The sequence below is a fragment of the Herpailurus yagouaroundi genome, unplaced genomic scaffold (genome assembly GCF_014898765.1).
Source record: "Herpailurus yagouaroundi ecotype Mexico unplaced genomic scaffold, PumYag 159, whole genome shotgun sequence".
Taxonomy (NCBI): Eukaryota; Metazoa; Chordata; class Mammalia; order Carnivora; family Felidae; genus Herpailurus; species Herpailurus yagouaroundi.
Window position 1 is genome coordinate 32,199,605 of NW_024412400.1, and position 13,453 is coordinate 32,213,057.

The 13,453-nt window shown below is 37.6% G+C and overlaps 1 protein-coding gene across 3 annotated transcripts in view; it reads right to left on the reverse strand.

Annotated features, from left to right (window-relative positions):
* STAG1 (STAG1 cohesin complex component) overlaps positions 1 to 13,453 on the reverse strand; it is a 410,134-nt gene that overhangs the window by 5,090 nt on the left and 391,591 nt on the right. For all 3 annotated transcript variants that reach the window (XM_040480255.1, XM_040480256.1, XM_040480257.1), the window contains 2 exons: positions 5,878 to 6,083; positions 1,845 to 2,019 (listed from right to left, as the gene is read on the reverse strand). In XM_040480255.1, coding sequence (XP_040336189.1) covers positions 1,845 to 2,019; positions 5,878 to 6,083 — 381 coding nt within the window. The remainder of the gene's footprint in view (positions 1 to 1,844; positions 2,020 to 5,877; positions 6,084 to 13,453) is intronic.

Below are 13,453 nucleotides of genomic sequence, written 5' to 3' on the forward strand. Positions count from 1 at the left end.
CCCAAAATACTGCTTCTGAGATAAAAGTTATTTTGAGCTGAAGGCAATTAAGAAGTGGTAAACACAGAAAAAGCTCCTTTTCTGCTTAAAGGCAGAATTCTTGTTTTATGGGAGACAGACTCTTATCAACTCAGAGATGGTACCAGAGCAATCTGCAAACAAACCTTCCTACTAGTTAAACTAACCCTTACCTTCCTAGTTGAGGAAAATGTAGACTACATAGTCTCAGTTAAACTATTCCTAGTACAAAACCCTTTGTCTTGTCAATTCTTCAGGCCTTCATTCTCTGCTGAAAGCTCCCCTGGACATGTAAAACACTCAATAAAATGTGTATCCTTTTCTGTTGATCTGTCCATTTAATTTTCAGACCCAGTTAGGGATCCTAAGAGGATTGGATAAAACCTTTCCCTCCCCTACAGGTGCTTAATTTATCAGCTTTGTTCCCCAAATCTCTGCCAACAAGAGACTGCTTCTGAGACCTCTGTATCCAGCTACTGCCCTGGAACAAGTGTTCCTGCTTGGACAGCCGGTCCCCTAAGGGACAGAAAGGATGCTAGCCTTGTGGGAAGAGCTCTTCAGAGTTGAACAAGGAAAGGTATTAACACATTTTTTTCTCAGTCCTTCTGAAAAAATTTGGAGTCAGGTGCATGCTGGGTCAAATTTTCACCTGTCCTCTATACTTACTGGTACATGGACACTTGCATAAACATGCCTCCTGGGAATTTTACAGGATGTAAACCTTAATGATTTTTAGTAGATAACATCTGTCACATGAGCAGCTGTCTTTATATCATATAGTGTTACCACCTTGATTAAACCTATAAACAAACCTACAGCAGGGAAAGGAAAGTAGACCACAGAGGGGAGGAATTGACAAGTGGTAAAGTCAGGGAAGTAAGACAGGCTGCTCAAATAAGGAAGAATCCACCCTCTAAGAAGCAGGGTGAGAATGCTGGTCATAAGGCAAACTACCCTCTAAGAATGCTGTTACACAGTGGCTGTCTGACAATGATTATCCTTTTAGCTTTGAAGAAAGGCAGATCCTCTGAGCAAAGAGGCTTTCTGAAAACCCAGGATCTGAAAAATTCTAACATTTCCTCTTCCCATTTCCAACCTGCTAAATTTGTTGATTTGAACTGAGAATTCTCTTTTCCATCAGAGTAAATCACAGCATTTTACCCCAATGAGTAGAAACATAAGAAACTAGAAGAATTACATAGTTGGATAGAAAACAACAAAGAAAAAGTTCTTTTATAGCAAAAGTCGTACCATTATCTTGCCTTTTCCAAAATTTTTGGGGCCATGGTACTAGAAAACATACTAATTACTACTAGCATGGAAAAAGGTAAGACTTTGATTCTCTCTTAGAGAAAAGGCAACTGTTCTCAGAATTTATCAAATATCTTGACAAATACCTTAATCCCTAACAGTTTAAGTTTAAAATATAAACTTGACCAAGACAAAATGCTATTAATGAATGAAAAAGGAATAGTCTATTTGTTCAGACTAGTACAACCTTAGCAGAGACTCTTATAGGCTTTCTTTCCAAGGAAGTAATTTGCATGTCTTCTTTGCAAGTCCCTGAGAAAAAACAGACCTGCCCAATGATAATCTGTAAACTCCAACTGAAATCAGCACTTAGTGATGCACCATGGTTTAAAGGTCTTTGGGCTTTGAGTAACTGATATCCACAACTGTTGGCAGACTTATGTATCTTCTAATACAAATTATTTAGCCTCTGCTTGTGGTTTTTCCTCATGAACTGACCAATAACATGCTTTAAGGTTTTTCTTTTTTTAACAATTAAAGGTTTTATACCAAGAAAATAAATTTTTACTACTTACTTGTGTAAAAAGTCAGGTTCAGAACCATGTTCAGACTCAGGTTCCTGAATCTGTTCTCCCACGGGCCTACTATTCTCCCGCAGTACAGTGGAAGTGAGCTGTGGTGCTGGCAGGGGCCCAGGAGTCTGAATCATGGTGTCAGTCCTGTTTAGCCATGTATTATCCAGACTTTCATCTGTAAAATTCCAGTTAGAGTCACAACATATCATTAGTGGAATGAACTCTGGTAGAAGTTCTAGAACAGACTAGAAGAGCGTGGCTTCTGGGTTAAACTGTCTAGTTTGAATTCCAGTTATACCGCTCGCCTGTGTAACTTTCTGTAAGTTACTAAACTTCCAAAACTCCGTTTTCTTATATATTCTTACATTATCCTCTCTTCTGAATCCTTCCATCTATAAGGATTAATTCAACCACAGGAAGGGAAGAATGGGGCCAGCCAGAGATCCCTCTAACCTTGCTTTACTCAAGCAATAAAGGGCCTATTTGCTGGGTCTTAGAGGGGCCCCAGGTAGCAGCACTTAAAGTCTGGTGGGCCTTTACTGACAAATCAGCAAACCCCACTGCACAACTGGGATATTGGAAAAATAACTTTTTTCTAGGCAATTCAATATGGGGATGGGTTAAGAGGCTCACTGTTTTCATGCTTCTAAGTTCTACCTCTTTAGGGAAGCCCTCCTCATTCATCCTACCCAGCCCCCACTTCCCATTCTCCTTTAACTTCTAGAGGAAATAGAATCATTCCTACTTACTAGGGATTTAATTATACACTGGCCTGTGTTGGCAGGTCATCTGTCAACTGTATAGGTTATCTCTTTAATTAAAATTAAATTTTGTCAAGGGACCAGGAAGTGTTTCTTCCTTTTTCTGAAGATCATTCATGAAGATCTGAACAGATTAAAGCATTATTTGCATATGTAAACTATAGCCTGATATAATGTTACATAATTATAAAGTTTCTACTACAAACATTCTAAGTTATTTTCCTAATATGGGAAGACTTAAAAGTATTACTGCTATGCTTTCCCTTCTGAAGAATTAAAAAAAAATTTCAATCACAAAGTACACAGTATGAATCTTACTGTTTTTCTTCCTCCATTAAGTCTCAGAGATGTGTGCATGTTAGGTTCTGTATTTGCTATCAAGCATCCCACCTCTCAGTGTTTCAACAATTGTCAGGCATATGTATATGTTCTGGATCAGCTTCTCAGTTCCTGAAAATACTTACCTATTGTCTTGTTAATGTCATTCTAGTGATCTGAAACTCACTATTGAATCTTTTCTTTAATCAGCAAAAAGAGGTTTCATCTTCTTTTATTCATACCACTTTTGTTTCAACATTTAATTCCTAACTTTTATCTTCTGCTGCACTTAAAATTTTGTAAAAATGGTACCATTTAGGTTCTTAACCTGGTAAACCCATGTTTCAGCTCTACTACATACCATATTTTACAGAAAATCTTTCCTGATTCATTAAGAGTTCGATCACTCCCTGTATGTACCCAGAAAATCTTTTTGGCCCATCAGAGCACTTCCCTTGCTGAATTAAAATTGCCTGCTTCTGTCTTCCCATCTGTACTATGAGCATTTTTTAAAGTAAGTTTCATGCCTAGCACAGAGCCCAAAATGGGGCTTGAACTCATGACCCTGAGATCAACAGTTAGATGTTTGACTGAGGTGCCCATGCACCCCCTGAGCATTTTTATTAATACTTAATCTCCAGCATTTTGCAGGTCTTTGAAAGGTGCTTGGTAAAGACTTGATGAATGAATGACTAACTTCAGGAAGAACTCACTCTTCTTGAGGAGATCCTGCTAACCCCTAAGGGTTCCTCAATGAAAAAACTTCTTACAAGGCTTTCTCTCATCTTTATTCCAAACAGATGAAACTGCTGCCTAAGGATTCTGGGCACATGACCTATGTTAGTCGCTTGGTAAATTTCAAACTGACATACAGCAAGTTTTCTTTTTTTCAGTCATTATTTAGAGAGAAGTTTAGGATTCTACACTACAGAGAGGGTTTAGTATTTTCATTCTCTGAACCAAAAGATTTTAAATCCCAAAGACAAAACTTGACACAAAATCTTTAACATTAATTCTGTAAATATTTTTTTCTTTTTAAATTTATATCCAAGTTAGTTAGCATATAGTGCAATAATGATTTCAGGAGTAGAATCCAGTGATTCATCCCCTATGTATAACACCCAGTGCTCATCACAACAAGTGTCCTCCTTAATGCCCATCACCCATTTAGCTGATCCCCCACCCACCACTCCTCCAGCAACCCTTAGTTTGTTCCCTGTATTTAAGACTCTCTTATGTTTCCCCCCTCCCTGTTTTTGTATTATTTTTGCTTCCCTTTCCCTATGTTCATCTGTTTGTATCTTCCACATGTGAGGGGCGCCTGGGTGGCGTAGTCGGTTAAGTGTCCGACTTCAGCCAGGTCACGATCTCGCGGTCCGTGAGTTCGAGCCCCGCGTCAGGCTCTGGGCTGATGGCTCAGAGCCTGGAGCCTGTTTCCGATTCTGTGTCTCCCTCTCTCTCTGCCCCTCCCCCGTTCATGCTCTGTCTCTGTCCCAAAAATAAAAACGTTGAAAAAAAAAATAAAAAAAAAAAAATTCCACATGTGATTGAAGTCATATGATATTTGTCTTCCTCTAATTCTGCTTAGCATAATACCCTCTTGTTCTATCCATGTTGTTGGAAATGGCAAGATTTCATTCTTTTTGATTGCCAAGTAATAGTCCATTTTGTGTGTGTATGTGTGTGTATGTATATGTATATATATATATACACACATACCACATCATCTTTATCCATTCATCAGTCGATGGACATTTGGACTCTTTCTATACTTGGTCTATTGTAGACAGCGCTGCTATAAACATTGGGGTGCATATGCCCCTTTGAAATAGCACACCTATATCCTTTGTATAAATACTTAGTAGTGTAATTGCTGGGCTGTAGGGTAGTTCTATTTTTTTTAATGTTTATTTATTTATTTATTTATTTTTAATTTTTTTTTCCAACGTTTATTTATTTTTGGGACAGAGAGAGACAGAGCATGAACGGGGGAGGGGCAGAGAGGGAGACACAGAATCGGAAACATGCTCCAGGCTCTGAGCCATCAGCCCAGAGGCTGATGCGGGGCTCGAACTCACGGACCGCGAGATCGTGACCTGACTGAAGTCGGACGCTTAACCGACTGCGCCACCCAGGCGCCCCTAATGTTTATTTATTTTTGATAGACAGAGTGTGGGCAGGGGCAGAAGCAGAGAGAGAAGGGGGCAGTGAGAGAGAGGGAGACACAGAATCGGAAGCAGGCTCCAGGCTCTGAGCTGTCAGCACAGAGCCCAATACGGGGCTTGAACTCATGAACCATGAGATCATGACTGGAGTCAAAGTCAAATGTTTAAGTGACTGAGCCACCAGGTGCTCTGAGTTTTCTTAGTTTAAGAGTAATGCTCTAATAAAGCAATTTTTAGTCTTTTTGAATATATGAATAATTACGCATTTTCACATTTTCATGACAATTCAACTCCTTGTTTCCCACAGTCCATGAGGTATGTTATAAAACCAGAGTCAGCTATCATTATTTTAATGCACAAGAATAAATTATATTCCTGGGGTAGAAATCGAAAGTTGTTTTGGTCATGTTCAATTTGCTGCACAGGTCTACCCTTAGCTTATCAGAATCTCTTCTATATTAGGATGAATTTTGATAATTAATGTTATGACTACACCTTATTTTAAATTTTATGTATTAGAGGGTCTATGATATGGAGATCAATTTTATAAACCTTTGTAACTGTTTTCTCTTTTTCTCTGTACCTATCTTTCTCTGTGTTTCATGCTCTTCTAACTTCTTTCTCCTTGACCCTTTTCTGTTCCACTTTGTTCTAACCTTTGAGTATGTGTCAAATATACAAGGAAATAATATGGTTAACAGTATTACCTTGCTTCAACAGATCTGTCACTTTATTTACCTTTGCAATAGTAAACAAACTACTTGTCTCATAGGTTAAAGGTAGACTTACCTTCTACTCGTTTTTTGTGAAGTGGGGGTCGTCCTTTCTTATTCCTTACTGAGGAGGTTTTGCTGCTGCTACTTCCACTGTTAACAGACATCCTATCATCTTCACCTCCAGTGACTAATGAATTTCTATAGGAGATAAGTGGAAGCCACACATCTTCTCTCCTTTCCATCATCTGCTCCGTAAGGAATTTTTCTAGGTATGAATGACTAGAAACACAACAAAGGAAACAGTGATTTTCATAGAAGCACTTCATGTATCACTTATTTAATTTTTTCATAGACTGAGGCTGTCTCTCTGCAAGTTCTGAAGAATCCCTAAGGGTACATATTACATTGTTAACAGTGGTTACCTTTGGAAAAGAGGGATGAGAATGTAAGGTTTTGCTGCACATATTCCTGGAATGCTTTTATTGTTCCAATTTTAGTACATGTGCTGAAGTGAGCACTGGAATGCTTTTAAATAGGTGAATGTATTACTAAGGCTGTGTGTGTGTGCGTGTGTGTGTGTGTGTGTGTGTGTGTGTGTGTGTAGTCCTTCCTAGGCCAATGTTCAAAAAAAAAAAAAAAAAATCAGAAGTTTAGCTCAACAGACTATTGAATTTTTTTTTAAACTGTTTAAACCAGGGCAGGATTTCTATAATGGTGGAGAGAGGAACTAGGCATATCCTCTTCCCAGCAAAACAATTTTTTAACTGGTGAAAATGATAAAAGACAATCATTTAAAGTCTTTAGAAACTGTCCTAAGGGCACATAGCAAATGGAGAAACATTTATTCAAGAAAATTCCTAAATCTCAGTAAAAACAGAGTTTGTTGCATTTGCATCATAACCTGTTCCCCTGCTTTGTCCCCTCTTCTCCACCACTGTCCTGTGCTATGAAGGCATTACTCCAGGAGCTCTACTCTGGGTAGACATGGATAAGAAGACAGGGTTTCCCTCTTTCTTTCACTTCTCATCCGGAGCTGCCCTGGAAGAAACACTATTCTGGACAGCAGCTCGGAGGAAGGAGGCTTCCTTCTTCCCCATCCTCTACTTGTCAAGTAGTGACTCTCTCTTAGGCACAGCAGGCAGAGACCACCTGGAGGGACAAGCTGACAATGAGGGGTTACCCCTGGTCCCCTGCTCACAGAATAGAGGTGTTATTCTGGGAAAGAGGGATGCTGTCCCACCCCCAGTTCCTGTTCAATGGCATAAAAGTTCTGCCCAGCAACCAAAGAGAGTAGATAAGCCAGAAATTTAACAGAGAAAACGAGAGAAAAGCTAGCCAAGAAGAGCCCTCAGATAATCTTGGAAGTTGGGAAGGCTCTGCACATATGCTTAAGCTGCACCTACTCATGGGCAAAAAGAACAGGGAATGAGGGCAGTGTTGAAATCATTCCCCAGGCCCCACACTGACCTATCAACACAGGGAAGAAGCCTCACGGGCACCAGGGGCTTAAGCACAACTGCTAACCAAATACTAGTTGAACAATAAGCTGCTCTGACCCAAGAGCAACTCTTAGAAAGCCAGACTTAAAGATAAAATCATAGTAGACTATTTTCCAGTTCTGCATATAAGGAGTTTCAAAGTTGTCACTGCATCCTAACAAGTAAAAAGCTCAACAGACTAAAAAATCAGCAACTTCCTGGATCCATAAGAGAGGAAAATAGCTGTCCCCAAGATTGGGAAATATATGTGAATACAGGAGGCAACAGCTTATTGGAACAAACTCACTAGTGGAATCTAACTTGAGAACCAGTGCTGGAGTAGGAAAACCTGAGCTGTAATTCACAAACTGGGGGTGCCTGGGTGGCTCAGTCCGTTAAGCATCTAACTTCGGCTCAGGTCATGATATCACTGCTCTGAGTTTGAGTGCCCCATCAGGCTCTGTGCTTGATAGCTCAGGGCCTGGAGCCTGCTTCAGATTCTGTGTCTCCCTCTCTCTCTGCCCCTCCCCCATTCATGTTCTGTCTCTTCTTCAAAAATAAACAAACATTAAAAAATTTTTAATTCACAAATTGTTGGAGGTTCACTGTGGACAAGTCTGAGAGTTCAAAATTCCAGGAGGACCCAGTCCAGGGTCCAGTCCAGGGGGACCTCCCCATAATATGAGATTTACCTCCAGAAGTTCAACCAGGTTTCCACAGTAAACATTAGAGCAAACTCCTCTGTGCTTCCAGCAAGGGGAGAGGAAAAGGATATCATTTTGAAATCTGCCAGAGTATATTGTTTTTAACAAAGCCTCTCCTCAGGGGAAACTGGTAAAGCAGAGCACAGCTTACTGGGATATTAGTGGATGTTAACCAATCTGGGGGAAGGGAAATACCAACTCCAGCCCACTCCACCCATTATGTCCCAACTATGGGTTAAGAAAAAAGTGAGAAATACTTGAGGAGTTCACAGTCCAGAGGCACAGGCTCACTAAGACACAAACCTATAATCTGAGATTATAGATTGCTTCCCCTCCTCCCATACCTCATTACCATATTACTAAAGGTATATTTATAGCAGTTCCTTCTACCCAGTACATCACGTCTGCTAATCAAGAAAAAATTATAAGGCATACCAAAAGGCAAAATTACGATTCAAAGGACAGAGCAAACATCAGAATCAGACATGGTAGAAATATGAGAATTATCAGACTGGCAATTTAAAATAACTATGATCAATATGCTAAGGGCTCTAATGGGAAAAGTAGACAGCATGCAAGAACAGATGAGCAACAAAAGCAGACAGATGGAAATCCTAAGAACCAAAAGAAATGCTAGAGATAAAAACTGTAAAAGAAACAAAGAATGCCTCTGATCGGTTTATCAGTAGACTGGACACAGCTGAGGGAAAAGCCTCTGCTCTAGGGGACACAACAACATAATCTTTGAAAACTGAAAGCAAAGAGAATGATGATGGAGGAAAATAGAATATCCAACTATAATACAACTACAAAAGGTGTTAACATATTGAGAATGTCAAGGGGAAGCAAGAAAAGAACAACAGCAACAATAATTGAAAACAGAAATGGCAGGGGTGCCTGGGTGGCTCAGTCTGTTAAGTCATCCAGCTTTGGCTCAGGTCATGATCTCATAGTTTACGAGTTCGAGCCCTGCGTTGGGCTCCTTACTGACAGCTCAGAACCTGGAGTCTGCTTTGGATTCTATGTCTCCTTCTCTCTCTGCCTCTCCCCCGTTCATGCTCTCTCCTTCAAAAATAAACATTAGACAAAAATTAAAAAAACAAACAAACCCCGAAATGGCAGAGAATTTTCCCAAATTAATGTCAGATACCAAGCCACAGATCCAGGAAACTCAGAGAATACCAAGAAGGATAAAATGACAGAAGAACTATATCTAAGCATACTGTTTTCAAACTATAGAAAATCCAAGGCAAAGGAAAAATCCTGAAAGAAGCCAGAGGAAAAAAAATGCTTCATACACAGGGGAATAATGATATGAATTATACCTAACTTCTCAGAAACCATGCAAGCAAGAAAAGAGTGGAGTAAAGTGTTAAGAGAAAAACCCCACCAAACTAAAATTCTGTGCCCTACAAAACTCTCCTTCAAAGTGAAGGAAAAATTATGACTTTCTCAGGCAAATAAAAATTGAGAGAATTTGTTGCCAGTAGACCTGCTTTCCAAAATTTGTTAAAATAAGTGCATTAGAGTGAAGGAAAGTAATATAGGTCACAGACATGAATCTATATAAAGTAAGGAAGAACAATGAAGAAGAAATAAGTGAAGGTAAAATAAAAACTTAAAATTTTTAAAAATATTTATTTATTTTTGTGACAGAGAGAGAGAGAGAGGGAGCGAGCATGCAGGGAGGGACAGAGAGAGAGGGAGACACAGAATCTGAAAAAAGGCTCCAGGCTTTGAGCTGTCAGCACATAGCCCGGCGCGGGGGTTAAATTCATGACCCATGAGATTGTGATCTGAGCCGAGGTCTGAGGCTTAACTGAGCCACCCAGGCACCCCTAAAATAAAAACTTTTATTTTTCTTAACTGATCTAACAAAGGAAATTTTTGTTCAAAATAACACCAACAATGTATTTGATTATGTATGCTTATGTATATATCACATATATGCATAGATATATATGATTACATATGCTTATATATTAAATGAAAAGAATGACAGCAATGATACAAGGGAGAGGAGGGAGAAATTAGGATTATTTTGTTATTATAAGGTACTCATACTACTCATGAAGTGATAGAGTACTATTTAAAAGTGGATTTGGATTAATTGTAAATGCACATTGCAAATTTTAGGGCAACCACTTAAAAAAAAGTATCAATATGCTAAGAAAGTAGAACAAATGGTATCATAAAATGCTTAATTAAAACTTTTTACAAACAGCAGAAAAAGAGTGGAAGACAAAAAATAAGAGCAACAAACAGAAATAGTAAGGAATATGGTAGGTATTAATCCAACTGTATTAATAATCAATCTGAACATCAATGGTATAAAAATGCACCAAGTAAAAGATTGCCAGAGTGGATCAAAAAACATGACCTAAGTATAGGCTGTCTACAAGAAATCCACTTTAAATGTAAAGACATATAAAACAAAAGTAAGTAAATGGATAGAAAAAGTTATACCATGCAAACACTAATCAAAAGAAACCAAGAGTAGTTACATTAATTTCAGAGCAGACTTCAAAGTACAGAAAGTTATCAGGGATAAAGAAGGGTATTACATAATGATAAAGGAGTCAGTTCTTCAAAAAAGGTAATAATTCTTACCATGTATGTGCCTTAAAACAGAGCATCAAACTATGTGAGGCAAAACTAATTGTAAAGAGAAACTGCAATTAGAAATACATGAATCCACTATCACAGTTGGAGACTTAATCCTCTATCAGAAATGGACAGATTCAGTAGCCAGAAAAATCAGTAAGGACATAGTAGAAATCAAATATACCATCAGTCAAGTGGATATAATTAACATCTACAGACTAATCCCATCCAAAAGCAGAATACGTATTTTTTTCAAATTCACCTGTAACATTCACCAAGAGATCACATTTTAGGTCATGAAACACATCTTTTTTTTTAATGTTTTTATTTATTTATTTTGCAAGCGAGGGAAGGAGGGAGAGAAAGTGAGCCCATGCACTCAAGCAGGGGAGGGGCAGAGCGAGAATCCCGAGAAGGCTCTGAGGTGTCAATGCAGAACCCAATGCGGGATTTTGATCTCAGGAACTGTTATATCATGACTTGAGCCGAAATCAAGAGTTGGACGCTCAACAAACTGAGCCACCAAGGCACCCCAGTCACAAAACACATCTTAACAAATTTAAAAGAACAGAAATCATACAATGTCTGCTCTTAGATCACAATGGAATTAAACTAGAAATCAGTATCAGAAAGATACATGGAGATTAAAGAATATACTTTAACACATGATACAAAGAAGAAATCCCAAGGGAAATTTTAAATGAAAATGAAATGAAATGAAAATAATAGCACTCCAAAATTTGTGTAATGCAGTGAAAGCAATGGTTAGAGGGAAATTACAGCACTGAATGCACATATCAGAAAAGAAAAATCCAAAATCAATAATCTAGAAGCTTCTACCCTAGAAAACTAGAAAAAGATGGCCAAATTGAATCCAAAGTAAAAGAAAAGAAACACTAAAAATTAGAGTAGAAATCAATGAAATTAAAAACATAAAGCAATACATAATATCAGCAAAATCAAAAGCTGGTTCTTTGAAAAGATCAATAAAATTGATTAGTCAGCCAAAAAGAGTTGGGGGGAAGAGAAGCTACAAATTATTAATACCAGAAATTAAAGAGAAAACATCATTACAGATCCTATGGACATTAACAGGAGAATAAAGGAATACTATAAACAAATCTGTGCCTGCATATTTGATAATCCAGATGAAACAGACCAATTCCTTGAAACACACAACTTGCCAATTTCACACAAGAAGAAATGGACAATCTGAAAAGGCCTATATCTATTAAATAAATTGATTCAATAACTAATAACTTTCCAAAGCAGGAAGCACCAAGCTCAAATGAGTTAACTGGTGATTCTACCAAACGTTTAAGGAATAAACCTACCAATTCTCTACAGTCTCTTTCGGATGACAAAAGCAGAAGCAGTACTTTCTACCTCATTCTACGAGGCCAGCATTATCCTAATACCAAAATCAGACAAAGATATTACAAAAAAACTACAGACTAATATCTTCATGAATATAAAGCAAAAATCCTCATCAAAATATGAGTAAACTGAATCCAACACTGTACTGAAAAATAAATATATACACTATGATCAAGTGGGATGTTACCCAGGTATGCAAAGCTGGTTCAACACTTGCAAATCAATTAATATATTCCATCACATCAACAGGCTAAAGAAGAAAAATCAGTATCTTATCAATAAATATAGAAAAATAATTTGACAAAACCCAACAGCAATCCTTGATAAAAACTCTCACTAAATCAGGAATAAAAGGGGATTTTCTCAATTTGATAAATACAATCTACAAAAAACCGTATAGCTAACATGCTTAATGGTGAAAACCTTGAAGATTTCCCAGTAAATCAGGTATAAGACAAGAATGTCCCTGCTCACCAATCCTTTTCAACACTGTACTGGAAATTCTAGTTAATTCAATAAGACAAAAAAGGAAATATAAAGTATACAGAGTAGAAAGGAAGAAATCAGTTATTATTTGCAGATGACACGATTGTCTATGTACAAAATCCTAAAGAACGGACAGAAAATCCCTCCTGGAACTAATATGCAATTGCAGCAAGGTTGCAGGATACAAAATTACAAGTGGAATTTGAAATTAAAAACATAATGCCATTTACATCTGCACCCCTGAAAATGAATTAAGATATAAATCTAACAAAAAATATACAATACCTACATGAGGAAAACTACAAAACTGATGAAATGAAAGAACTAAATATATGGAGACACGTTCCATGTTCATGCCTACAAAGACAAAGTACTAAGTTCTTTCTAACTTGATCTATATAGTCCACGCAGTTCCAACCAAAATCTCAGCAAGTTATTTTGTGGATATTGACAAGTGGATTCTAAGTTTTATATCGAGAGGCAAAAGACCCAGGATAGCCAGTACTGATGGAGAACAACTAAATTCGAAGACTGACACGATACAATTGTAAAACTTACTATAAAGCTACAGTAAAATCATTTTGCAAAATATAAGTATACCATCATCACACTGTATACCTTAAACTTATACAATGCTATATGTCAAATTTATCTCAATAAGGCTGGAAAAATGAGAAAAAAAATCTATAGTAACTAAGATAGTGTGGTACTGGCCAATGAATAGACATATAGATCAAAGGAACAGAAAAGAGAACCCAGAAACAGGCCCACATAAATATAATCAACTGATCTTTGTGACAAAGGAGCAAAGGTAATAAAATGGAGTAAAAGCAGTCTCTTCAATAAATGAACAACTGGATGTGCAAAGCAAATAAATGAGTTGAGACACAGAGCTTACGTTGTTCACAAAAACCAACTCAAAATGGATTATAAACCATTTTGTAAATGTAAAATTTATAAATGTAAAATGTAAGACAATAAAACTCCTACAAAATAATAT